Genomic DNA, 26,748 nt, shown 5'->3' with positions numbered 1-26,748 from the left:
ACACAAGATAACAGCTGCCTGGTAGATCTAAGAACAACACTCAATAGTAAAAACCCATGTCCCACTGAGACACATTCAGTTACATTGAGAAGGAAAAACAGCAGCCTGCCAGAAAGCATTTCTCTCCTAAAGTGCAGGCACAAGTCACATGACTGGGGGCAGCTGGGAAATTGACAAAATGTCTAGCCCCATGTCAGATTTTAAAATTGAATATAATTTCTGCCGGAGCAGCACTATTAACTGATTCATTTTGAAAAAAATGTTTTTTCCCATGACAGTATCCCTTTAAGCATTGGGGTCATCAATTTGATTCTGACCTGGGCACTATGTAAGGAGTTTAAATGTTCTCTCTGTGCTAGCATAGGCTTCCACTGCTTTACTCCCACACTCCAAAAAGATACAGGCAGGTTACTTGGCTGCAGATAAAAAAAAAAAAAAGTCCATAGTGAGGAGTATATGGAATAGGCACCTTTGATAAGCTCCACTGGAGCCATCCCCAACATTACGGGGCTTATTTATCAAAATCCAAATTTAAATAAAAGTATTTAAATAATAAAAAAGTCAGACCAAACTAGAATCCACGATTGGACCTTATTATTAAAAAACACAATTTAAATCTGATCGGGGACAAACTTGATAAAACATTAGCAAAAATGCAAATCGTATGTTCAAATCGTGAGTTTTTGCCCTGAATCTTGTTATTTTGGGGCTTTTTCCAGAAAAGACTGAATTTTTAGGATTTGTGCCCAAAAAGTCAGAAATAGACGGATCTTCGGGCTTATTGCAGCGCAGACCACATAGTATAGGGACCTCTAACATTGACTTGTATACAACCTTGGCAGGTCTGAGATGCCGGATTTAATAAATCCCGAGTTTTTTTTCCCCCACCAAGATTTGGATTTTATAGTAAAAAACTTTTTCGGGTTTTCAACATTCTAACTTAAATAAATAACCCCCTACATATACTCTGATTCTTTATAAAGTGTCAAAACAAACAAAAAATTATATATACACTTAGGCCCATAAATATTTGGACAGAGACAACTTTTTTCTAATTTTGGTTCTGTACATTATCACAATGAATTTTAAATGAAACAACTCCGATGCAGTTGAACTGCAGACTTTCAGCTTTAATTCAGTGGGTTGAACAAAATGTAAAAATGTACAGGAACTAAAACCTTTTTTTAACACAATCACTTCATTTCAGGGGCTCACAAGTAATCGGACAAATGAAATATACTGAAAATAAAATTTTCATTTTCAATACTTGGTTGAAAACTCTTTGCTGGCCATGACAGCCTGAAGTCTTGAACTCATGGACATCACCAGATTCTGAATTTCCTCCTATTTAATGCTCTGCCAGGCCTTTACTGCAGCGGCTTTCACTTGCTCTTTGTTTGTGGGCCTTTCTGTCTGAAGTTTAGTCTTCAACAAGTGAAATGCAGCTCAACTGGGTTCAGATCAGGTCACTGACTTGGCCATTCAAGAATATATTCCATTCAAGTCTTTTTGCGTTGCTGCGTTCACCATAGCTTTCTTTTTTTCTTTCTAAGGATGTACTAAACTATAGATGTTGCTAATATTGTAGCAATTTATCGGATGGGTTTTTTCTGTTTTTGCAGCTTAAAGGGATACTGTCATGGGAATTTTTTTTTTTTTTTCAAAATGAATCAGTTCATAGTGCTGCTCCAGCAGAATTCTGCATTGAAATCCATTTCTCAAAAGAGCAAACAGATTTTTTTATATTCAATTTTGAAATCTGACATGGGGCTAGACATATTGTCAATTTCCCAGCTGCCCCAAGTCATGTGACTTGTGCTCTGATAAACTTCAATCACTCTTTACTGCTGTACTGCAAGTTGGAGTGATATCACCCCCTCCCTTTTCCCCCCCAGCAGCCAAACAAAAGAACAATGGAAAGGTAACCAGATAGCAGCTCCCTAACACAAGATAACAGCTGCCTGGTAGATCTAAGAACAACACTCAATAGTAAAAACCCATGTCTCACTGAGACACATTCAGTTACACTGAGAAGGAAAAACAGCAGCCTGCCAGAAAGCATTTCTCTCCTGAAGTGCAGGCACAAGTCACATGACCAGGGGCAGCTGGGAAATTGACAAAATGTCTAGCCCCATGTCAGATTTCAAAATTGAATATAAAAAAATCTGTTTCCTCTTTTGAGAAATAAATTTCAGTGCAGAATTCTGCCGGAGCAGCACTATTAACTGATGCGTTTTGGAAAAAAACATGTTTTCCGATGACAGGATCCCTTTAAGGATGGCTTGTTTCACCTGCATGGAGAGCTCCTTTGACCGCCCCCTCAAATCAACTCCAGGGCTTTTATCTGCTTCATTGATAATGACATAACAAAGGAATTGCCCACACCTGCACATGAAATAGCCTTTTAGTCAGTGTCCAATTACTTTTGAGCCCCTGGTCCAACTACTTTTGAGCCCCTGAAATGAAGTGATTGCATAAAAATGTGAGGAAATTAAGACTTTTTTAACACAATCTTTTTTTGTTCAACCCACTGAATTAAAGCTGAAAGTCTGCAGTGCAACTGCATCTGAGCGCCTCACGAGGAAACTTCGGGCGACTTCGGAAATCAAAGCACCACGAGTGCATTGTCGCAGGCGATTTTTCATTTTAGCAGGCGGAAGGCAGTTCGGGGAGATTGTCGCCCCACAGAAGAGGCGATTAGTGGCCAGGCGACTAAATCTCCCGAATATGCCCGTGTGCCCCTGCCCTTAAAAAATAAATTCACAGTACATTATGAAAACATTGTTTTTTGAGTGTACAGCAGAGAGGGGATGCCATGAGGTTTGCCTCTACCGATATGTATAGATTTACAGTGAAACATTAAGTTTACATCCCCCGGTTTAAAGTTTTCCCTCATTTTACATAATTATTTTGTGGTCCCAATTATGTATTATGCATAAAATATTTCCGAGATTTAAAATTTTCCCAGATTTTACACCATTTTTTTCTGAAAAACATAAAATGGGGATTCTACTTTATTTATAGAACACTACTTATATACGCAACACTGTACAGCAGAACAATACATTGATAGAAAAAAATTAACTAAATACAAGGTATTAAAGATAAATTCCACTAAATACAAGGCATTAAAGACTAAGTGATAAGTGTTAAACAGGCAAGAGAAGAGGTCTCTGTCCTCTAGAGCTTACAATCTATAAATAAATGAGGAGACACACGGAGCACTATTCAATGAATCTGGCAGGTGATTATACAACTGCACTGATATATCATTAGCTCAACAGATTAAGTAACTTTCCAATATAAATGTTCAGTGCTTTTTCTATTTTCTGTGTGTGATAGTTTTTCTAATTTTGAAGCGCAAGTCTTAAATTTTCACCTTTTTAAAGCAGTTGTGGGAGGTGGGGTCGCCGACTCTCTAAACTGTTCTAAATTGATACATTTAGTTGATACATTTCATATCTTTGTCCCTGCTGAGCTGAATCCCCGAGTTTCATTAAAGGGGAACTCCGGCTTCCAAACCAAAATTTGATAAAGAGGCCCACATAACACAGAATCCCCTAATATACTCCTCACAGTTACCTGTTTCTTTAAAAAGTATGAATAAATGCCATTTTCTATACTGAAATCCAGCTGTTTAACAGTTCTTCTCTTTCTGCATCATTTGAAATCCTGGAAGGGAAGGAGGGACTAACACTGATGTTGTAACAACTTCTCCACAGCTTACAGACAGCATGCAGGAACTACATAACCCACAATGCATTGCACTATGATGTTCTGTTCCTTATTGAAATCACATGTGCAGGGAATTGTGGGGTTTGGAGGAAGCAGGCTGAGGACAGATGGCTGTTGATACAAAGTAACAGTAGTCAGCCAGCTCAGCAAAGTAGTCATATAGATCAACAGGAGAGCAGGGGGCTAGGCTTAGGGAACTGTCAGAAACCCATTAAAAATCATGAAAACTCTGCATATTTTTTAATTGATGTATATTGCAAAGTTGCTTGAAATTAGGTTTACTTTTCAAAAAGCTTAAGTTATGTTTTTGTGGAGTTCCCCTTTAAAGGCAGCTGTTAGAATTGATACAACAGTTGCTAATATTCCACAGATACTGCTGAGAAATGTATCAACTAAATGTTGCAAAATTGTAACATTACAGAGTCTGCGCCTGGATCACAGAGCTGCCAGAATGAAACACTAGAGACAGGAACTTTAAATTTAAGATTTTGCGGGGGAAAAATTGGAAAGCAATTGAAAAAAAAAGTCTATTTGGAAGAACAATCTGAAAACAACAAAAAGTGTGAACAGCCCATTTAAAGTTATTTGCAAGAATAATTAAATTCCCATTGAAAGCAGAATTTGCTTAACTCCTGGTTGTTACTTTTTAAACAATGTTGCAAAAGTCTTCGTTCCCCAGAAAAGACTGGTCTGTTAATCAGTTGCCTTGTTTTACATTGTATCAACAGTCAGAGTCTGAGACAGGGCAAAGGTTAGAAAGGCACAAACACTGCTTTTAATAGCAATACATATATACAAATAACTTAAAAAAACATTTGTAATGAACGTATAATGCAAACTTGCTTAGAGTTACGTTTTCTTTTATTAGGCAAAAGATTGTTTTTAGGGTTGACATTCCCTTTAAAAGTTCCCTGTGTGCCTTGTTTCAGTTGCTTAGGGTAAGGTCACACCGGGAGATTTGGGGAAATTTAGTCGGCTGGCGACTAATCTCCCCCAAACTGCTTCCCCCTTTTAGAAAGTAAAATCGCCTGCGGCATGGCACTCGTGGCACTTTGTTTTCCGAAGTCGCCCCAAGTTTCCTCGTGAGGCAACTTCGGAAAACGAAGAGCCGCAAGTGCCGTGCCGCAGGCGATTTTTCATTCTAGCAGGCGGAAGACAGGGGGAAGCAGTATGACCTTAGGCCAGTAGTGCAAACAACCTACGCATAAAGGATACATGGACAGCACCCACAAAGCTCCGAGCAATTATTTTGGATATAAAACAAAGATTTGATTTTGATTAAAGTCTGTTGTGCAATATGAAGCACAAGCCCAGTAAATCAGGCTGGGTGATTGAAAACAATCCCTGCAATTTAGTAAGGCCTGAGGGGCGGAGGTTTTTACATTTTTTCCTATCTGGGCTCGTGCTGCTTGAAAACAAAGAAGCAAAAAAAAAAAAACACCTTGGGGGAGCGGAAATCTGGGCAGGTGGAATGGAATCTTGGGCAGGTGCTGACACAACTCTTATCTAAGGCCATAACTATCAAGTGTTAGAACAAACAGTGGGATTTGTGGGGGTGAGGTTATCATTTATGTTATAAATTATCATGCACATGTATGGGGGCTTCCAACGGGTCTCACCAATCAATCTCTGGCCGAAAATAGGGCAGATACTGATTGGGACGGTTTGATTTTCCTATGTGATCGAGGACTGCATTTACTAGTTAATTGTCCTTGCCATGTCGGTGCCTCTTTTCCGTTATAATCCGATTGTTTGGCATTGGACCAAACATTCGGATTAACCCGACCCTTGGTTGGCATATCGGGGAAAGATCGCCAAACGAGCTGATCTGATTGTGTATGGCCACCTTTATTTGTAAGGGCAATGGCCAATGGGGAGAGTACAGGTGAAAAAAAACCTACATATCACAAAGTCGCAGAGTTTTCTCCACAGGCAACTGCGAAAGAACGAAGTGATGTATTGGTTTTAACACTGGCGATTTCACTTATTTCCAATGGAGAGGCATATTCGGGAGATTTGTCTCACACAGTTGTGCACTTTTATCGCAGACGACAAAGCTCCCCGTTGGCCACTGCCCTAAGGGCGAAGAGACACAAAGCTACTGGTAGCTGCTAATTTTTGTGGCTACAAATGCCCTGCAATACTAAGAATTGAATCTTCTAAAACACATGTAGCGTCTTAGCAAAGCCACTTATCACAATTGTCTATTTTGTAGTTGTGACAAGTAACTGCTACCAATAGTTGCTACTAGTAGCTCTGTGTGTCTTCTTCAACCTTAGGGTAAGGTCATACTGGGCGTTTTGGGAAGATTTAGTCGCCTGGCGACTAATCGCCTCGTCTTTGCGGTGACCAATCTCCCCAAATGCCTTCCCTCACTCTGGACTGGCTAAAATGAAAAATCGCCGGCGCTAATAACATGCGGCAATTCGTTTTCCGAAGTCGCCTCATGAGGAAACTTTGGGTGACTTCGGAAAACGAATGACCCCATCCAAAAAGCAACTGCTCTGTAAGGCTAATTATTGTAGGCACTTTTTATTACTCATCTTTCTACTTAGGCCTCTCCTATCCATATTCCAGTCTCTTATTAAAACCAATGAGGGGTGCTAGGGTAATTTGGACCCTAACAACCCAATTGCTGAAATTGCAAACTGGAAAGCTGCTGAATAAAAAGCAAAATAACTCAAAAAACACAATAAAACACAAAAACCAATTGCAAACGGTCTCAGAATATCACTCTACTTCATAATAAAAGTTGAACAACCCCTTTAAACAAACCAGATACTGGTTTAGATCGCAATTACATTTACAAATTCATTGAGAGGAATGTGTATTCGAAAGTTGATTATTTATGCAAAATGCAGTGTTTGGGTAGCGTTCCCCTTTAATGGAGCATAAAACCGTGACTGCTTGGTCAGACTACAGACAGACACAGGCAGGAAGGAGTCTATTTAGTACAGGAAACAGAAATCACAGCTGGAGATGTCACATACACATATATACTTCTGCAAAATATGGACCTAATAGAACATGGACCTCACAGGTTCTGCATGGAGACAATCCAAAACGGATTATTAACCTATAGAGGAATGTCGCAGTGACAAATCTCCCGTCTCTGATCCTCATATTATACAACAGGGAGTACATTATTTTACAACAGGGGGTACATTATTTTAGAATGCAAGAGTGACATCACTAAACAGAGAAATGATGACATCACAAAGGATAAATATTTCAGAATATTCAGGAGAATTACTCAGGACCATAACTATGGTCCTTCTACTGCTCCAATCAGCATACAAGACGTGTGCCCAAGTTAGTAGCACAAATCTGATTGGGTGCAACCTATATACATTTAAAGAGCCAATCAGCATGGCTCTTATTAAAGCTTAGACTGGTAATTTGCCACTTTCAGGGAAAAGGGGCCTCTAATGCAAAACCAAATAAAATGTAGACAGTGTCCATGTAGAACTAAGGAAGGCACTTTCAGTGAGTAGGTAAAACCTTGTGGGTAACGTGTAGGTGACATTAAAGTGCAATTAAGGTGCAAATAAGACTAAACACTCCTGCTGGGAGGAAATGGCAATTGCTGTCCATCTACTGTAGGGGTCATACAGGTTTTTTGGCCAAGATCAAACGAAGTACAGTATTGGGAGGTCCAGTTGTTCTCATCCACCCTTGAAAGCCTTCTGGCTGGATGGTGGTGGATAATGGCACCCCCTTTAATATTGTGGAGAAGTGGGGTTCATCTTTGCCCCAGTAGGCCTTCTAGTTGGGGGGAGTGGAGGGTAAAGGCATCTACCCCAGTCTTCAGTCGTTCACTAGGCAAGTCTATTGTGTTTTTGGGGCACTTTACACATTTTTTGGGTGAAGCACTGCTTGGGCTTCAAATAAATAAAACAAAAAGAAAAGTGAGGTCATAAAGGCTGAGAAGCCTTGAGCTAGACACACATATGAGCACGGGCTCATAACACAATATAAATGCCTTCAATGTCAGCCAAACCATTATCCAGGCCAGGGGCCGCCAGCTCTGTTAGAGGTGAGCAGCCAAAGCAATCAGTACAAGTGCTCTATTAAACTGACACGCTACACAACTCCCTGGTCCCCTACGGAACAGACACGGAAAGGGGACAGTGTCTGACGACTGGGCCCTGGTTAATAATATCCATGGTTATGGTAATGTTCTACTGTTAAAAATAAACAGAGAGAGAAGGAGACTGCTCCCCCCTCGCCACTCCCAGGATGTCCTCTCTGTGCCTCCCTCTGTGCACATTCCTGCGGGGAAACTCCCTGCTGACTCTGTTGGGGGGGGGTTACACTTCCAGCCATAGCCCCAATTCTCACACACACACACAGCCCCAATTCCCACCCACAACCCCAATACACACACAACCCCAACACACACACACACAAGCCCAATACACACACTTCGATCACACACACAATCCCAATTCCCTCACACACGCACGATTCGATCACACACAACCCCAATTCCCACACACACACAACCCCAATTCCCACACACACAACCCCAATTCCCACACACACAACCCCAATTCCCACACACACACAACCCCAATTCCCTCACACACACAACCCCAATTCCCTCACACACACAACCCCAATTCCCTCACACACAACCCCAATTCCCTCACACACACACAACCCCAATTCCCTCACACACACACAACCCCAATTCCCTCACACACAAACAACCCCAATTCCCTCACACACAAACAACCCCAATTCCCTCACACACAACCCCAATTCCCTCACACACACACACAACCCCAATTCGATCACACACACACACAACCCCAATTCCCATGCACACACACAACCAACCCCAATTCCCTCACACACACACAACCCCAATTCCCTCACACAGACAGCCCCAATCCCCTTATACACCCAGAACGTATATAGGAAGAGGGGCAGGAACAGGGTTGCCAGGTTGACGGGTTTCCAGCCTAACAGGGCTACTAATTTAAAGCCCAGGCGGGTTTTCAAAGTACGAACTACCCAAAGTACATATTTGGTCTACTTTTTGGGCCTTTGGCTAGTTTGTTCTGGAAAGTTTTTTGTTGTCCTAATGTGCCAAGCCTGTGTCTCTTACTGCATGATGGGTAATGTTGTTTTTGTTTAACAATTTGCAGACGACCAAGTTTAATATAAGACTACAATACCCAGCATGCAGTGGGACTAGTGTAGAAGTCAGGAGTAACCAGATGTTGGGCTCTGTACCCCCCTCTCCAGTCCTTTTTAAGCATTCACGCCTTTTCTGGTGACTTTTCTCAATTTCAGACAATTTTGGGGCAAAAATCTACTGGCAGTGGCCACCAAAATGTCTATAGGGTGACCCTATTTTACTAATATTTATTGAAATTGTATATGTTTTAGTGTCTTATGGGGTGCCAATACCTCCCCTTTTTCACTGCCCATGTGCTATTTTTGGGCTACTTTTGGGCTGGTTTTGTAGCCGATTTTGAAAATGAGACCTGGCTAGTGGCAACCCTGGGCAGAGAGATGGCTGTGGCCTTAGCAGGGTGGGATCTCACCACAAGGAAAGTTTATAAGAAGCTGCTGCCACAAAGCAAGGTCAAACCCTCCCCAGTCAACCCACAACAGAAAAGCTTTAGTCGCAATGGACTACAAGTCCCACAATCCCCAGCCGGTCACTTCACAACAGCTGCACAGCCTCACGTCTATCCCTGTCCAACAATAGTCCCAGCGTCCCTCCAGTGAGGGATTTGTTTGGCAGAGACACTACGAGAGGAGCTCTATGGATTCCCCACAGGCAGATCAGGAGCAGCAATGCCCCAGGCACAGAGAGGTCTCAGCTAAGTGGGCAGCAGCCATAAGAGCAGTCTGGGACGGCGGCCAGAGATTGGGCAGAAGAAGGCGGGTACAATTGGAAGCAGCTCACCTTAAACGCGGCCCTTGGATCCAGGCGGTGCATTGGTGCCCGAGACGGGCTGAATCCCAGACACTTAAAACGCTTCTTCAGATTGCGGCCTCCGAGCCCAAGCGGATCTGCGCGCTGAATGAAGAAGTGTCCCCTCTCTGTAACGGTCCCCTCCCGAGTAGCGCCCAACCAGCGCTGACGCACCACAAGCGCGCCCCCAGCACACGCGGACGCGCACAGCCAAAGCAATAAGCGCCGCAGGAAGCGCATTCCAGGCCGGTGACGTCAGGATGTGGGAGGACGGGACAGCCTGGCCACGTGGGAGCGCGCTGAATGGGGGAGATGGGGGCTGGGCATGAGTCTGGGACAGTTCGGGGTTCGGTGCCTTATAGTTGTCACTGTTACTGTAGCTGCACAGGCTTCCCATCCAGGGAAAACGTGTCGCTCTCCTCCAGTGCAATACAATTCACTATTACTATATAATACAATAACTATAGAAGCAAGGTCAGCAGCTGCAGCTCCTTTGCTGAATAGAATAGGGAAACTAGTGCAGGATCTGTTTTTCCATAATTGTTTTTCTAGATTTACTTAACAGTGTTGCCATTCTGCAGCCATCTTCCCAATCAGCCCCTGCCCCCAGAGCTTACAATCTAAGGTTGTTCCACAAAGGACAGACAGAATGCAGTGTCCCTTTTTAGCGCACCCGCTCCAGGCCAATAAATACTATGGCAGCCCCCATGTTCACATTGCCAAGGAAAGTGTGTCCTGTCCATGTCTCACCAAAAACATACAGGTAAGTTAAAGGACAAGGAAAGGGAGAATTGTTGGGGGGTGGCAAGTTGTGATGCATATCTCATATAAGTAATTAAAAAAAAGTTATGTACTTGCCATTGATTCTTGTCTTGTTTACACGCAAACATTTTTTTCTGAGGTCTACCAGATTGACTGGTAAAATCTTGGGCACCCCTGTCTTAAGTCTACTAGAAAATCATGTAAACATTAAATAAACCCAATAGGTTGGGTTTGCCTCCAGTAAGTATTAAAGGAGAATTCAACCCTTTAACAAAAAAACCCATACCCCCCCACCTCACATAGACCCCCCCTCCCCCCAGCCTAACTGCCCCCCGGGGAAATACTTTATACTTACCCCTTGGCGCAGATTCTGACATTGGAGTTCCACGCCGCCACCTTCCGGGTCTTCGGTAAGATGAGTAGGAGATTGGCATGCTGGCGCATGGGCAGTTGAAGCAATTTGCCAGTTTGCGAAATCTGCCGAAGCGCCGGAAAAAGACACGAAGATCTGGTAGATGGCTGCATGGAACTCCGATGTCAGAATCTGCGCCGAGGGGTAAGTATAAAGTATACTATATATATATATATATATATATATATATATATATATATATATATATACACATATATAAAGTAACAAGAAGAGTCCGCACACACAGGACGTAGGTGAGAAAAAAATTGTCGTTTATTCAACGTTTCGTTCCGTCCTCAGGAAGGCTCATGTGACTGAGCCAAAACGTTGAATAAACGACAATTTTTTTCTCACCGAAGTCCTGTGTGTGCGGACTCTTCTTGTTACTTTAACATTATTGTTTTTGAAGTCCCAGCACCTAGGCATCCATTTTGTGCTCTGGGTGCACCGACCAAACGCTGTTTATATATATATATCATCCTTGACAAAGGCCCCAAAGTGGGCCGAAACATTGGAGACACTGTGAGTTTTGAATAAATCATTGAATTCTTTCGAAAACGGAGTGCTGGTCCTTTCTACAATTCTATATACCTAATTTTGACCTAGCACCCGGCAAAACGAGATGTGAAGGAGTGCGGGTATCATCTGCGATTTCGTTATATATATATATATATTGCTTATGGGACTCACAACATTTTACTAACATTTGTTTTTAATATTGTATACAATATTACAACTGTATCTTAATTACCTTGACTAGTTGTGAAAATATGTATGGACTTTGTATAACTTTTATAACACTTTTAAAACTTATATATTGCACTAAATCACTTTGATCAGGTGATGTCACTTCCCTAATTGGTTACTCAACATTGGCTATTTAAACTTGTTGTATAGTGAGGTGTGGTTGCCTTGAGAAAGGTCCCTGGGAGGACCGAAACGTCACGTTGGCTACATTAGCACATACGAATATATAAATTTTTCACTAAAATCCTGGTGTTGCTGGTCATTTCTGCACTACATATAACTTTACTGAGCACCCAGGTATGAAACTAGTAAGCGGTGTGCCACCCTACTGATATATATCATGATGGCTAAAGTCTTTATGAATGAAAACAAGATGTTCTTCATAAACCTACATCACGGTTTACCCCCAGAACGCCATGAATTTGGTGTTTTCCAGTTGTAAAACAAATATAAGCAGAGGAGCTCAGCTTTGTTTTTTCACATGTGAGGCTTATTGAATGCCTTTGAAAAAAGAAAGACAGCTCATGGGTGCAAGGACTAGCAAAGATCAGTTCCATATGACCCTTCAGTTAACATTTGCCAAAAAAGGGAACTTTGGGGTTAATGACATTTTCACTTAAAAATAATTCCTCTGTAAGGAAGTAACCCACACCCATACAAATGAAAGTATCGCTGATTCTAAAAAGCATCCGTTCTTCATTCAGTAAAGTCTAAGGGCATAGCGTGGTATGTAATGGAACATTTCTTTAACACTTTGGAGCTGAGGCTTTTTCAGCTGATAATAATAGCTTGTATAGGCATCACTCCTGGGATCCTTGCGCACCGACAGTGATGGACTTGGACAGATGTACATAAGAGGCCTGTGGTTTACTTAATATTTGTGGGAGAAGCCTCTACAATGTCTAAGGATCCTTGGCTTCTCTGTATTTCCAATTTCCTCTATATAATAACTAACGTCCATATGACACAAAGCCAAAAAGCCCTTTAATGGTCATACCAAAAGGAACACTATTATCCCACTGGCATTTTTTTTTATAATATTGAAACCATTTAACCCTTTCACTGGTACTTGTATTGCTAGACATTTTTTGAATGTTTTGTGCTCTTTAACTTTAGGGGCATTTCCTGGAGAGGGCTTTTGGTTTACCTAGGAAAACTATATTTTTTTCAGAAAAAATACATAAAAATAGTCTCCATAATATAGTCTCCATAATATAAACACATATACCAGAAAAATAATTTATCATATGCATGAAATACAACTGATTTGTAAAACCCCACATCTCAATAAAAAAGATGTCTATTATTTTAGAAATATATGCCTTCTGTACATCAGAAATGACTGCACCATCCGTATACTACCAAATTCCCAACACACCGCTCCAGAAATAGGCATAAGTTTTTTTGAAGCATTTTATTTCCTTCATATCATTGGGAATCAAGTTAATATGAGTGGCAGGGGTTTACTGTACAGTTTGATCTCCGATCTGTATAGGTTTTACATGTGACATGTATGGGTACGTCATGAAAATACCCCATATGCTCTCATGTCGGTCATAAGGGCTAGGTCCCCAAAGAAATGCCAAGGGGGTGGTCATTGCTCCTGAAACCTCTTAAAGGAGAAGGAAAGCTACTGAAGCAGTTTATTGCCAATAAATTAGCCACAATAGTGCAATCTATAATACTATATTTATTCTAAAGGTGGCCATACACGGGCAGATAATGCTGCCGATATCGGTCGTTTAGACCAATTTGACAGCTAATCTGTCCGTGAATGGAGGCTTCCGACGGGTCTTTCCAATCGATATCTGGACATGATATCAATTGGGAAGGTTTGACTTTTCTCCCGACCCGTCGGAGCCCATTGCGCTCGTCGTAATTCCGATCGTTCGGGCATAGGGCAGGACGTTCAGATTACCCCCAATATAGCCCTGCCATTAGTGGGATATTAGGGAAAAGATACGCTCGTTTGGTGATGTCGCCAAAAGAGCGGATCTTACAGTGTATGACCACCTTAACAGCTCTAAAAACTTTCTCTGTTTGTTTAGGATAGCAGCTGCCATATTAGCTTGTCGTGACCTCACTTCCTGCCTGAGTCTCTCATTTCTCATAGCTCTGGGCTCAGATTACATCAGGGAGGGGAGAGAGGAGCAAACTGAGCATACTCAAGCCCTAGCCCTGGAGGTTTATGCTGAAAACAGGAAGTCTGATACAGAAGCCCATGAGTACACAATAGAAGGAAAGAAATGCTGTGTTTCTTTTGACAGAGGACTCAGAGCAGCATTACTTTGAGGGGTTACTAGTGTATTTATATAGACCTCTCTAATAAAGCTTACTAATTTTAGCCCTGGCTTTAATTTTCTTTATATTATTCTTGTTATGTAGAAATGAAATGCCTTAATTATTCAGGAAATGATCTCTTGGTACTTGTTTTCTCAGCTATGTGTCTTTCTTGAATGTTGTTCATTAAAAATGTGTTGCTCTATAACAATCTGTATTTACAAGAATTACTTCACCTTTAAAAAAACAGTACTGTCTATAGGTGAAATGTATTTTTTTGGAAATGTAAATGGTTTTATTAGTTAATTTAATGGGCTATGCACCACTGGCATTACATGAGGAAGGCTCATTCCTATGTAGGACACATGGTCCCGCCATGTCCCACCTATTTTTTAGTCCTTACATTTCATGAACACATTCTGCATTCTCTATACCAAAACAGGACTTGAGCACAGGAAGCAGGAATGAGCTCATTTGCAAAGGGGCTGATCAAGCTAAAACGTTGCCCATAATGAGTCAGTGGAACATGAATCAGCTGGACAGGGAATTCACTAAGCTATTTGGCTCCTGGGAGATCATCCAGTTCTGGCTGCTAAAGAAACTCAGAGCAGAGTTTATATTGGATAAAGAAACCCCTTTCTGTAATTTATAACAATATTAAAAGTCAAGGAAGTGTTCTATAACTATGTAAAGTCACAAAGCCACAGACTCAGTGCCTAGATATGTCACAAAACTGTGAGGGTATTAAAAGAAATTTAAGTGGGTGTACATTATCTCACATAGGCTGGCCATAGACGCAACGATCCGATCGTACGAATTGTGGATTCATATGATTTTCAGACTGTGTGTGGAGAGTCCCAACATTTTTTGTCCGGCGGAGATCGGTCGTTTGGTCGATCCGACAGGTAAGAAAGTTTCTGTCGCCTGCCGATAATATCGCCGCGTGTATTGCCGATCGTACGATTTTCATTGGGAGAGTGTCACTAGTGTTGTCAGACATAAGTATCGTACGATTGCTGTCAGCTGCAGAACTTCGGCTGTTCTTTTACTACTTTATTTGGTCAGAATGGTAAGACTTTGATCTGAATAGTTAGTGGCGGGTCGGGAAAGTCCGATCATACGTTGATTCGTACGATCGGATCTTTGCGTCTATGGCCAGCTTTAGTAGCAGTGGGGATATTAGTCTCTGAAAAAGGGCTGTGGGATAGTAGAGAGAGAGATGGTGCCTATAGTAACAGTGGGATAAAAGTCTCTGGGAAGGGAGTGTGACTGTGGGATAGCAGGTATTGTAGGGAGAGATGGTGTCTATAGTAACAGTGGGATAATAGTCTCTGGGAAGGGAGTGTGACTGTGGGATAGCAGGTATAGTAGGGAGAGATGGTGTCTATAGTAACAGTGGATAATAGTCTCTGGGAAGGGAGTGTGACTGTGGGATAGCAGGTATAGTAGGGAGAGATGGTGCCTATAGTAACAGTGGATAATAGTCTCTGGGAAGGGAGTGTGACTGTGGGATAGCAGGTATAGTAGGGAGAGATGGTGTCTATAGTAACAGTGGATAATAGTCTCTGGGAAGGGAGTGTGACTGTGGGATAGCAGCTATAGTAGGGAGAGATGGTGCCTATAGTAACAGGGGGGATAATAGTCTGGGAAGGGAGTGTGACTGTGGGATAGCAGGTATAGTAGGGAGAGATGGTGCCTATAGTAGCCTCTGGGGAGGGGCTGTGGCTATTTAGACAAGAGTTATAGTAGGGGGAATGGTAACAACACACATATACTTTACAGAGTCCCCTGACACACAGAAAGAAGTGTTCAGTAACTAGAAAACTATGTTCAGGAGTGCAATACAAGCCTGCTGCAGCAGAGATACACATTTCAGGAAATATGTCATTTTCAGCCATATTTGTCACAGTTGGGCTATACTATACATACACAATTGTTGGCTTATTTGTCTTGTAAATCAGTCTGAAGCTGTGTGATGGGAAATCTCAGGATATGGGAGGTTGGGTTTAGCCTCAGAGTGTCTCACACACAAACACACACAAAGCATTATGGCTAAATTGGGCACGTTAGATGGCTCAGTCACAAATAGCAATATTATGTCTCTGTTTATTTTTAGTTATGGAAGTTATGTGTCTCCTGTGTCAAAATTCATTTCTATTTTCTTCTTTTTATTTATAACATGTATTTATAAAACTCCAATATGTTCTGCAGCCTTGTACTATGAATAGAGTATACATTAAGTATACAAGAAAACACAAAATAATCAATACGAGAGATAAAGAGGGCCCAGATCTTATAATCAAACAATCCAGATTGCTGGAACACTGCCATATGGTTCATTCCAAAAGTAAAATAATGAACCACGTGGGAAAGATACAGACTTATAAATAAAAACATTCCACCTATTTATCCACCTAATTTGTTGGATTTTCATTCCCAAGTGTTCCTGCTGGGATGTAAAAAGAGACTGTACTTGGACTGTAAGGAAAGCAAGCAGCTATGAGATCTACACCCAGTGCAGTCCATCAGAGGGTTGGATGAGGTGCCCATTGATGTACCAGGTGTGCAAATCTGAGAAATTGAATTTTTGCATGGCCATACAAATATGTGCATATGCAATGTTGAAAAAATGGTAGGTTATTTGCAAATTAAAACAATTGCCCCTTTCCTATGGAGTGGTTTCTGCTGCCTAGCCCTAGTTCCAAGCATAGCTATGCCTGTTCTTCCTGCCTATAGCAACTGCTCAGCAGAACCCACAACTTGACCAAGGAAGCCAGACAACCACATTGCAACCCCCTACACACAGCACTTATAGAAACATTGCCCTTGACCAATGCAATTATCAAAGCCTTATCTTTGCAGAGGTCTGTGCCATCGGTATACATCACTGTGTATTATAACACACAACTTGCTGTTCTTCTCTTGTTATCAACTCTAAATATGCTCAGAATCAGAAAAAAACAGCAATGCAAGGCAGATACTTCCTGCCCATGCTGGGGTCAGTAAACACCAGGCGAAGGAAATGCACAACTGAGTCATCATAAGGAAATATTTTTATCAAACAAGGGAAAGTTGAGCTCACCACCAATTTTTTAAAAACATTAAGCAGGGGTGTAATGAGGCTGTAACCACAAAATTTATACAGACAAATACAAGAGGTCCTCTGCACTCAAGCCATTATCACTGTATTTAAGACATTGAGACATTTAGGGGCCGATTCACTAAATTCGAGTGAAGGATTCGAAGTAAAAAAAACTTTGAATTTCGAAGTATTTTTTGGGCTACTTCGACCATCGAATGGGCTACTTCGACCTTCGACTACGACTTCGACTCGAAGGATTCGAACTAAAAATCGTTCGACTATTCGACCATTCGATAGTCGAAGTACTGTCTCTTTAAAAAAAACTTCGACCCCCTACTTCGGCAGCCAAAAGCTACCGAAGTCAATGTTAGCCTATGGGGAAGGTCCCCATAGGCTTTCCTAAGTTTTTTTGATGGAAGGATATTCCTTCGATCGTTGGATTAAAATCCTTCGAATCGTTCGATTCGAAGGATTTAATAGTTCGATCGAAGGAATAATCCTTCGATCGTACGATCGCAGTATTTGCGCTAAATCCTTCGACTTCGATATTCGAAGCCGAAGGATTTTAATTCCTAGTCGAATATCGAGGGTTAATTAACCCTCGATATTCGACCCATAGTGAATCAGCCCCTTAGTGCCTTGAGCTACTAAAAATGCCTTAAACAGGGATTGTTTGTCCATATATTGCAAAATATTTAAGCTGGCCAACTTCGTCAAAATCATCCCATATCTGGTCAGTCCTTCTCTCAATTGCCTCTGATTCATTAAGAATTCTATTGCTTCATTATACATTTTACACAGGGACTAAGTTTTACCTGCAAATTACTTGCTGCTTTCAAGGTTTAAACTCCCAAACAGGGGGAGAAGGGGGAAAAGTCACCTTCTTCTGATGTGGAATCCGGGTGGCATTTGAGTGAAGTCAGAACTGCAGTATCTTCGGCTGCTATGATTCTTCAGAAGAATAACTATAAATCACTGTGATGGTTTCATTAGCTGTACAGAACCAGCACCATTAGTGACTCAGTTCATTAATTCTTGTATCTTTGTCACTATTAGCAATGGCTCCTTAGGGAAGACAGTATATTTATAAATACAGTGTTTATATCAGTCATACATTTTCAGAAAGAAGTTGGATTCCCTGAACCCTGAATGCCCACCCCCGTAGTAATTTGCTTCTACTTTAACAGGGGTAAAGATATTGTGTGGGGTGTAGGTCAATGGTTGTGCACTATAGAGCTCTCACTGCTTCTTTCTGCAAGGGCTGGATATTATTCACCTGGAGTAACTTCAGATATTTTTGAACTTTCATCCATTTTTGGGCACAGACAGCAAATTAAAAAACTCCACCCCAATGATGACAATATCCACCTGCCCTTTCCCACTTGCACGCTTAAACCTTTTCAATACACCAACAGGGGCCACCAGGATTTCACCCTGTATCCAGGTGGGTCAGTCCAACCCTGAGTAACTTCCATGCAAGCCTTGCTTCTTCTTATCTTATGCTTTCAACAAATGGAACCTTTATCCAGGTGGATAATAAAATATTGGCTGGAGCTCTTACTATTCACTTTGCCCCAGTAACTTACAAACTATGAGGCTGGTACATTAGAGGCTCCGTTGTGTGGAATAGGAGGCCCAGCCTGGGGGTTTGTCCAGCTGAGAACTGGAACGGAAGCTTTTTTCCTCTCCCGGATCCTCTTGTAAGTATGCAGAGATTTAAGTTGTGCAACAAGATGTTTGGTAAGTACACGGTGTCTGGTAAATGTACATTAACACTTGAAAAATGCATGAAATGTAATCACTGGTTTCTTGCCTGCATTTATTTTTAGGGACAACGTACAAACCAGACGCATTCAGATGACTTCTTAAAAATGTGCCATAATCTAATCCATCTGCTGGGCCTGGAAACAATGAGACAGATTACAGTTAACTCACTATTATTATCCAAGTCTATCTCTTTGTAAAATAAAAAATATCTCAAGACAAAGTCTTCTAAGATCTCTTGAGTACTTCAGGCGACTTCAGAAAGCCGAAGTGCCATCTGACCGGCGGAAGAAAAAACTGGAGAGCTGCTGAAAAAAAAGCTAAACAACTCAAAAACCACAAATAATACAAAATGAAAACCAATTGCAAATTGCAAATTGCTTTAGAATATCACTCTCTACATCATACTAAAAGTTTACTCAGATGTGAAACAACTCCTTTATACCAACTGCCTTCCCCCAACCTGCCTCCCAGTACAGCTACTCCAGCCTCTATTTGTTGGACAGTTTGGGGGAGGGATTGTGTGGATCAGGGGTGGGGCCAGGTGGGTATATAGGGCCCATAATTCTTGATGGAAATCCTGCTGCTCTGTACTCACATACAGATTGTTTAGCTCCAATACAATTGAGAGCAAATGGAAGAGGTGTAAGAAAACAACCACATCAAACCTAAATGATATTCACATTAAAGCTAAGTTTGCCACCTGGCCGGTATTTTACCGGCCTGGCCGGTAAAAATGATGGCTGATCCCAATGTTATTAATAGGGAAAAAATATAAATATATAGGAAGGCCGGTATTTTTTTCCAGAAAAGGTGGCAACCCTAATTGAAGCCGAATGTGCATTTGTGAACACCAACTGTGCATATTTTAATTATTAATGGTGCATCTTATGGCAGCAGTAATATTTGAGCAGGGGCGATCCTGGGGCTGCTGCCACCCCCCTCCAGTTCTGTGCTTAGAAATCAGCATCAGAGCAGGTCAAAGGGAGGCTGCATCTCTAGCACAATAAACGCAATAGGGCTATGTGCACTTGCAGAGTTATATTTTCGGGTTAAAATCCTGAAATTCGTCTCTTAGGGGCACATTTACTAAGCTCGAGTGAAGGATTTGAATGAAAAAAACTTCGAATTTCAAAGTATTTTTTGGGGTACTTCGACCATCGAATAGGCTACTACGACCTTTGACCTCAATTCGAACGATTCGAACTAAAAATCGTTTGACTATTCGACCATTGGATAGTCGAAGTACTGGCTCTTCAAAAAATAATTCAACTACATACTTGGGCAGTTTAAACCTACCGAGGTACAATGTTAGCCTATGGGGTCCTTCCCCATCACTTTTCTAACCTTTTTTTGATTGAAGAAAAATCCTTAGATCGATCGCTTAAAATCGTTCGATTCGAAGGATGTTATCGTTCGATCAAATGATTTTTACTTTGATCGATCGATCGAAGGATTTGCGCTAAATCCTTCGAATTCGATATTTAAATTCGAGGGTCGAATTCGAGGGTTTGTTAACCCTCGATATTCGACCCTTGATAAATGTGCCCCTTAAAGTTACAAGACTTCTAACTTCACCTTCCCTCATGGCAGGGTCGGCCCTGTATTTGAGATGCTAGAATTCTGAAAATATCTCTGTGCATTGTAGTTAAAAAAATATACTAAGTTGTGCCAGTAATATGCACTTATCAAGAAAAAGCTTAGCTGATATCAAATTAGTACAATAGCTGAACGCATAAGTGCACGGCAGTAATTCTTCCTTTGAAAAGGTTTTGAAAATAAATACATAAAAAGGCCTTTATGTTACAATAAAAAAAAAAAAATCAGGCATGGACAATAACTGGCGGCCATCCAGCAGCTGCTGGAAGGTGAAAAGAGTTAAAGTTCAGTGATATCTTGAGAGCCACTGGTTAACCAACACTGCTGCGGGGGATTCAGTGGATACAAAGTCAGTTTTATGCATAGAAGAAAGGGGCATTTATAGTAATGAGAAAAGACATGATGTAATTCCCTTTTAGCTGATTAAAACAGAGAAGGGAGGAGGCTATTCATTAGAATCATTATCCTGAGATGTTTCATCTGTGACATTTTAAGCACAAACCACAGCTTCTTCTATTTTATCTTAGGGGGTCAGATTTTATCTAATCATGCCACACAAAACCGAGCAACAGCACAAGCATTTGTAGGATGCTATAAAATCTGATACCCCTTGGCTAGAATGTAAAGTCAGATCAGAAAAGTCGGATGGAGTCTTTTGTTCATGCGTTTACATCCGACAGTCAATACATTTCAATGAGAAAAAAAAATTGGGAGGGAGCTGTGCTGCAGGAGTGCGTGCACAATTATTTTCAATGAGGAAAAAAAAGTCTTTCCGACACCATTGTTTTTTATCTTATCTTATCGTGTTGTGTCGGATGTAAAATTCTACATGTAGTTTATGCATCCGATTTTTGTATTGGTCCCATTATGTTTTAACCCACGAGACAACATCCGACTTGTTGGATGCATTATGTTGATCCAACACCATCCTACAAAAATTCAGCCCTTATGGAAAGATATGTCACATACAAAATCTGGTGAGAAATGGCACTGCAGCCAGTAAAGTTAAAGGGATACTGTCATGGGAAAAAACATTTTTTCCAAAATGAACCGGTTAATGTCAATTTCCCAGCTGCCCCAAGTCATGTGACTTGTGCTCTGATAGACTTCAATCACTCTTTACTGCTGTACTGCAAGTTGGAGTGATATCACAACCCTCCCTTTCCCCCCCAGCAGCCAAACAAAAGAACAATGGGAAGGTAACCAGATAACAGTCCCTAACACAAGATAACAGCTGCCTGGTAGATCTAAGAACAACACTCAATAGTAAAAACCCATGTCCCACTGAGACTCCTTCAGTTACATTGAGAAGGAAAAACAGCAGCCTGCCAGAAAGCATTTCTCTCCTAAAGTGCAGGCACAAGTCACATGACCAGGGGCAGCTGGGAAATTGACAAAATGTCTAGCCCCATGTCACATTTCAAAATTGAATATAAAAAAATCTGTTTGCTCTTTTGAGAAATGGATTTCAGTGCAGAATTCTGCTGTAGTAGCACTATTCACTGAAGTGTTTTGAAAAACAGGATCCCTTTAAAAAGGAAATGTTCCCACTGTGTGTCCATGTGTGTTTGACCTTTGCAGATAATCAAAGATTTATGGGAAAAGCATAATTTCTTTCCCAAAATTCCTTCTCTTGCACCAAGGTAAGAAAATAAGGTGAAAAGGTGTCATACGCCTTTATTTAAGCCAATAACCATGTGTTTTTTTTTATTGTTTACAGGCAGCCAGGTACTGTTACAGCAGCAGAACACTGTAGTTGCCATAAAGACAATTTTTTTTTGTGTAATAAAAATACACTGGGTTTTGAGCCACCATTCCCTCTGGTGAGTTATGGAGATCATTTAGTTAATTGGAATCTTTCTGAGCCAGACGTTCCATTGATCTGTCTGTTAACCCTCTCTCCTATTTTTGCAATGTCTGCAACATTGGCAGGTGAAGTAGGTCATGGGGGGCAGCTCCGGTCCTAAGCGGGATTATATTGCACACAGGGTAAAAAACGGATTATTCAGTATATAAAAAGGAAGGCAAAACAGCACTGCTAATATTGTGAAATCACATTCTCACCTATATAAGGCAATGTGGGCAAATCCATGCCCTTTTGTAGGGTTAAGGAAGTCTAAAAAATCTAGGTCTATTCACAGACAAGCCAGTATTGCCCTGTAACCCCCTGCGTGCCACATAATAGTACTTTTGTGATTCTGTCATAGATTTTACATTTGCTGGCATGTAAATAGTTAAAGATGAAGTCTTAAGGAAAATGCATTGTGCAGGGTTGTACTTAACTGTAAGTAGACACACTGTGGACATGTCTCATAAATCACCCCCTTGTTTTGATCAAAGCAATGCTCTTGGGGGGAATTGCAGTACTAAAAATAGTTTAAAATTGACTGAAGGTGGGTGAGGTCGAGTTGGATGTAGAAATTCTGCAAGATCTCTGCTGTGGATAAAAGGCCCTGGATGCCATAAGTCTAAAGGGCTACTAATATACTTGCATTTCTAGCCATGAATTAGATTTCATTGTGTTTTCTTTTATATCCCATAGCCCTCCTATTGTGTAATAATTTCTTAGAAACTAGCAGGGGGTTTAGTTTTATATAGTTTATATAGTCAGGGGATATCTATACATACATACATAGATATCTGCATGTATGGAGAATGAGCTTGTATGTTTTCAGCTTGCATGTGATACAGGTTGGGGTAGATATAAGGGGGAAAATTGGGCAGGCATTGGGTTAGTGTGAGTGGGGTCTAGTGAATAAGGGTAGGACTCCACGAGTGATTTTGTCGGGATCCGACTCATTGCGACAAAAATAAGGTGCGCATCGTCTGCATCCGACAGTCGTGTCGCGTCGGATCAACGCTGCGACATCATGCGAAAATTCAATCTCTTACCTTATTTTTGTCGCATGCGACAAGGCGCATGCGTTTTGTCGCTGCGCATCGGATCGCAACAAAATCGCTCGTGGAGTCCTACCCTTAGGGGTAAGCAGGGAACACCAATTGAGGCCTGTTGTGTACCTGGTGGACAAAAGGCAGAAAGATGGGAGAGTTACAGGATTACTGGCAAGTACCTTTTACAGCTTGGCATATCCACACATTGCCTATGTATCCTTGCAACCAGCTCCATCTGTCCTATTGTTAATTTGCTGCTGCAGAAACTTTCTGTCTTTCTGTCCTTGATAGCTCTTTATATCTGTATTTCACTGTAATTCTATACAAATGATAAAACAGCACACTTTATTGAAGGCTACTGACCAACAACAACAGCAAGCCAGCACAATGGCTATGCCAATTCCAATATAACCAGTTATTTATCCTTGTTTTTCCTAAAGACACTCCCCATGCTGCATAAATTTTAAAGGGGGGCATTTTGCATGATTATAAATTTCAGAGACTTCCACCTTCCTATGCTCTTTTTTGGAGTGTTTGTTTGGAGTGCTCTTTCTTATATTACCCTATGAGATGAACTAGCTGCATTCTACAGGGGGAGCTGTCTGGTGATTTATAAGCGCAAAGGCTGAGGATTATGAAGAGTGGAAAGGGTGTTAAAAATTTAAGGGAAAGTTGTGTCACATACACCTATAAAACAAATGCAGACATGGCACAGAAATCACACTTTTGAATTAATACTTAATGTAGGATTTAGGCAACTCTCTTTTTCCTAACTTCGGCCCTGGCTATATACACATGTATCATCTGTCAGCTCCTGGGATCAGTGCTCTCAGGTGTTATACCTGTCTAACAAAGCTGAAACAATTAAAACTTTATATTTTAAAAATTTCTATTGTATGTGTACTGTATATTGTGAGTGGGTCCCTAAGCTCAGTAAGTGACAGCAGCACAGAGCATGTGCAGTGAATCAGCAGAAAAAGAAGAAGGGGAGCTACTGGGGCATCTTTGGAGACACAGATCTTCCCCGATAAATGGCTGTGGCTGCCTTGGGCTGGTACAAAAGCACAAAACGTAACTTACAACATTACTTCTTTAGTTAGGCTTTAGTTCTCCTATAAGGGCTGTATGTTTACTTGAGTTGTTATGATCTCATTCCAGTTTTAGCGCAGTGTCTGGACATTCCAAGAATGCTGAATAAGCTTAGGCAGACACGGTTTCTTTAGACTGAGCATTGGCTCACATCTCTGCATTATTTTAAATAGCTATACTATATATATCTTTATACCTACTGCAACATTATGATTACACAAGTGATCAACTTTATAGGATCAATTACAGCTGAAGTAACGTCAGCTGATGAGATGCAACTTCACATTTTAGTAAATTGGCATAGTGGTAGCGAATTTGCGCCTGGTGAAGTGGCGCGGAATGTGGTGAAGCAATCGTTGGCGAAAATTCGCCCTTTACTGAATTTGCCCCATGCCTCTTGTTCTCTGTGTGTCTAACTCAGTGGAGTGATTACGAGGAGCAGACAGAGGGACAGGCGAGTTTCAGGCGCAATGCAGTTACCTTAAGATCACCGACGGGGGTCTGGGGGGGGGCGCATCGCTAGCGCAGAAAGCAAAATTGTGCTCTATGCGATAGAAAAGCTGAATTTCTGGTTTCATAACTGGTTAAATTACCAGAAGAGGCTTATTGCCACCCCTGGTAACTTCTGGGGAGCTGCCGCTTGAGGGTCACCTTGCCTCATGGCAGAAATGCCCCTGCACAGGGATCCCAGTCTTCTAGGAAGGCCTTTTGCCTCCACCCACTCGCGTGGCACAGTCCCATTCCCTACCACCTCTTCACATACTGTATATAGCGCTTTTACAGTGGATGCACATGCTCTGCCACAGACCCTCTGACCACATTAGTGCTTTGTTCCCCCACTGATAGTGGTTGTGTGCTTAATGCATGTTATACAACTGTGTGGCGGCTCAGTGGTCAGCCTTGCACCACTGGGGTCTTGATATAATGAAACTAGAATTATAAACTCAGGCTGGCGGGTTTTCTAGGACTTTTAGCTCAACAGTCTAAATGGCTAAAATTTGTATATCCTGGTTGATACAGAGGTTTTCTGTATACTGCATGTGCACAAATTCAGCAGTCCAACGTCCTTCTCTGGATAAATATACATCTAAATCTATTGTAAACAGCCCCTGTTCTTAACTTCCTGTTGAACTGGCACTAAAAACAGGAGTAAAAACCGTGTCTGCTTAATAATCCCTTGCAAAGACTTGTTTGTTGCTCTGCCTTTCCGTGTGACAAATCATTTCTTTGAAACAGTGCTCCAGGGCGCAGGTTCTGCAGTGGAGCTATGCCCAGCTTGCTAACCACAATTAAACAGGGCCACACCTTAGTACAGCAGCGCCTGCACAGAAAGCATTCACTTAACAAGCTTTTCAGTTTGAAAAAATAAAGAATATATTAATTTAAAATGCTATGTTTTCATTTCGACACAACTTAAAGAATACAATGCAATGCTATATTTCTCCGCTGTACTACCGTAAATGAACTCTTAATTATATTTTATTCTGCACGGGGGCATTCTGTCTTTCTAATTCCTAAGAAATACAAGGCAGCTTTCTCCATGCAGCATGCCAGGCACCTATCATAAAGCCTGGAAGCTGAGAGTGACTCATGGAGGTTACATCCAGATAAGGATCTACACTCAGACCAAACATGTTTTCAGAAGTTTACTCATGCTGATAAGTAGCATCAAGACGGCGGATGTGCCTCATACCGGATGTAAGTCCATCGAGAGCATAGCTCGTTATTTTCAATGTCATTGAATCATAAAAAACATTCTGTTTGCAGTTTTGCTATAGATTTTTATATCATAGTGACAGTGTCCACTCTCAACATTTATAAAATTGAATTCAAAATGAGAAATACTTTTTTTTTAAATAATGTGCTTGTTTGATTTTAGAAGAATTATTACCCAACTTTTGACCCTCTTTTTTTTTTTGAATAGTAGTTATAATTCAGTGTGCCTGAGAGTGACGCAGAACAAAACTGAAGACCAATTGCAGATTAAAAAAGTTAAGGAGGCCTGTGCATAGTCGGACTGGGGGGCCCAGGGTCCACCAGGACTAATGTCCAGGGCCCCCTCCGACCCCCTACTATGATGCTCAGAGCATGCATGGAATAAGGCTCCTGCGTGAAGGCGCTGCTCCTAAATCAATTGGTGCCACGCGCATGCGGAGATGGCGCTGTGCGGCACCTAAAACACTTTTTTCCCCTAATCCGATCAGAGAGGGGACCGGCCCGGCAGGGGGCCCATTAAGGATCGGGCCCACCGGGTTTTTTCCCGGTGTCCCGCCGGCCCAGTCTGACACTGGGCCTGTGTCCAGCAATCTGCCCGAATATGAAAATACTCATACCTCCCAACTGTCCCATTTTCTGCAGAACAGTTCCACTTTTGACAGCTCAGCCCGCAGTTTGGGGTTTCTTAGGATAGAGACACACATGGAGATTCAGGGAGATTAGTCGCCTGGCGACGAA

General features: G+C 41.5%; 1 protein-coding gene across 4 annotated transcripts in view; it reads right to left on the bottom strand.

Annotated features, from left to right (window-relative positions):
- itgb1.S (integrin subunit beta 1 S homeolog) overlaps nucleotides 1-10,414 on the bottom strand; it is a 34,063-nt gene extending 23,649 nt beyond the window's left edge. For 2 of the 4 annotated variants that reach the window (XM_041567111.1, XM_041567110.1), the window contains exons 1-2: nucleotides 9,659-10,414; nucleotides 318-416 (exon numbers count right to left, since the gene is read on the bottom strand). In XM_041567111.1, coding sequence (XP_041423045.1) covers nucleotides 318-416; nucleotides 9,659-9,907 — 348 coding nt within the window. In that variant the 5' untranslated portion in view covers nucleotides 9,908-10,414. 4 annotated transcript variants of the gene reach the window in all.
- Nucleotides 10,415-26,748: the final 16,334 nt, after the last annotated feature.

The sequence above is a fragment of the Xenopus laevis genome, chromosome 6S (genome assembly GCF_017654675.1).
Source record: "Xenopus laevis strain J_2021 chromosome 6S, Xenopus_laevis_v10.1, whole genome shotgun sequence".
NCBI classification, from domain to species: domain Eukaryota; kingdom Metazoa; phylum Chordata; class Amphibia; order Anura; family Pipidae; genus Xenopus; species Xenopus laevis.
Note: the sequence above shows the minus strand (reverse complement) of the source record. Positions and strands in the feature narration are given on the sequence as shown.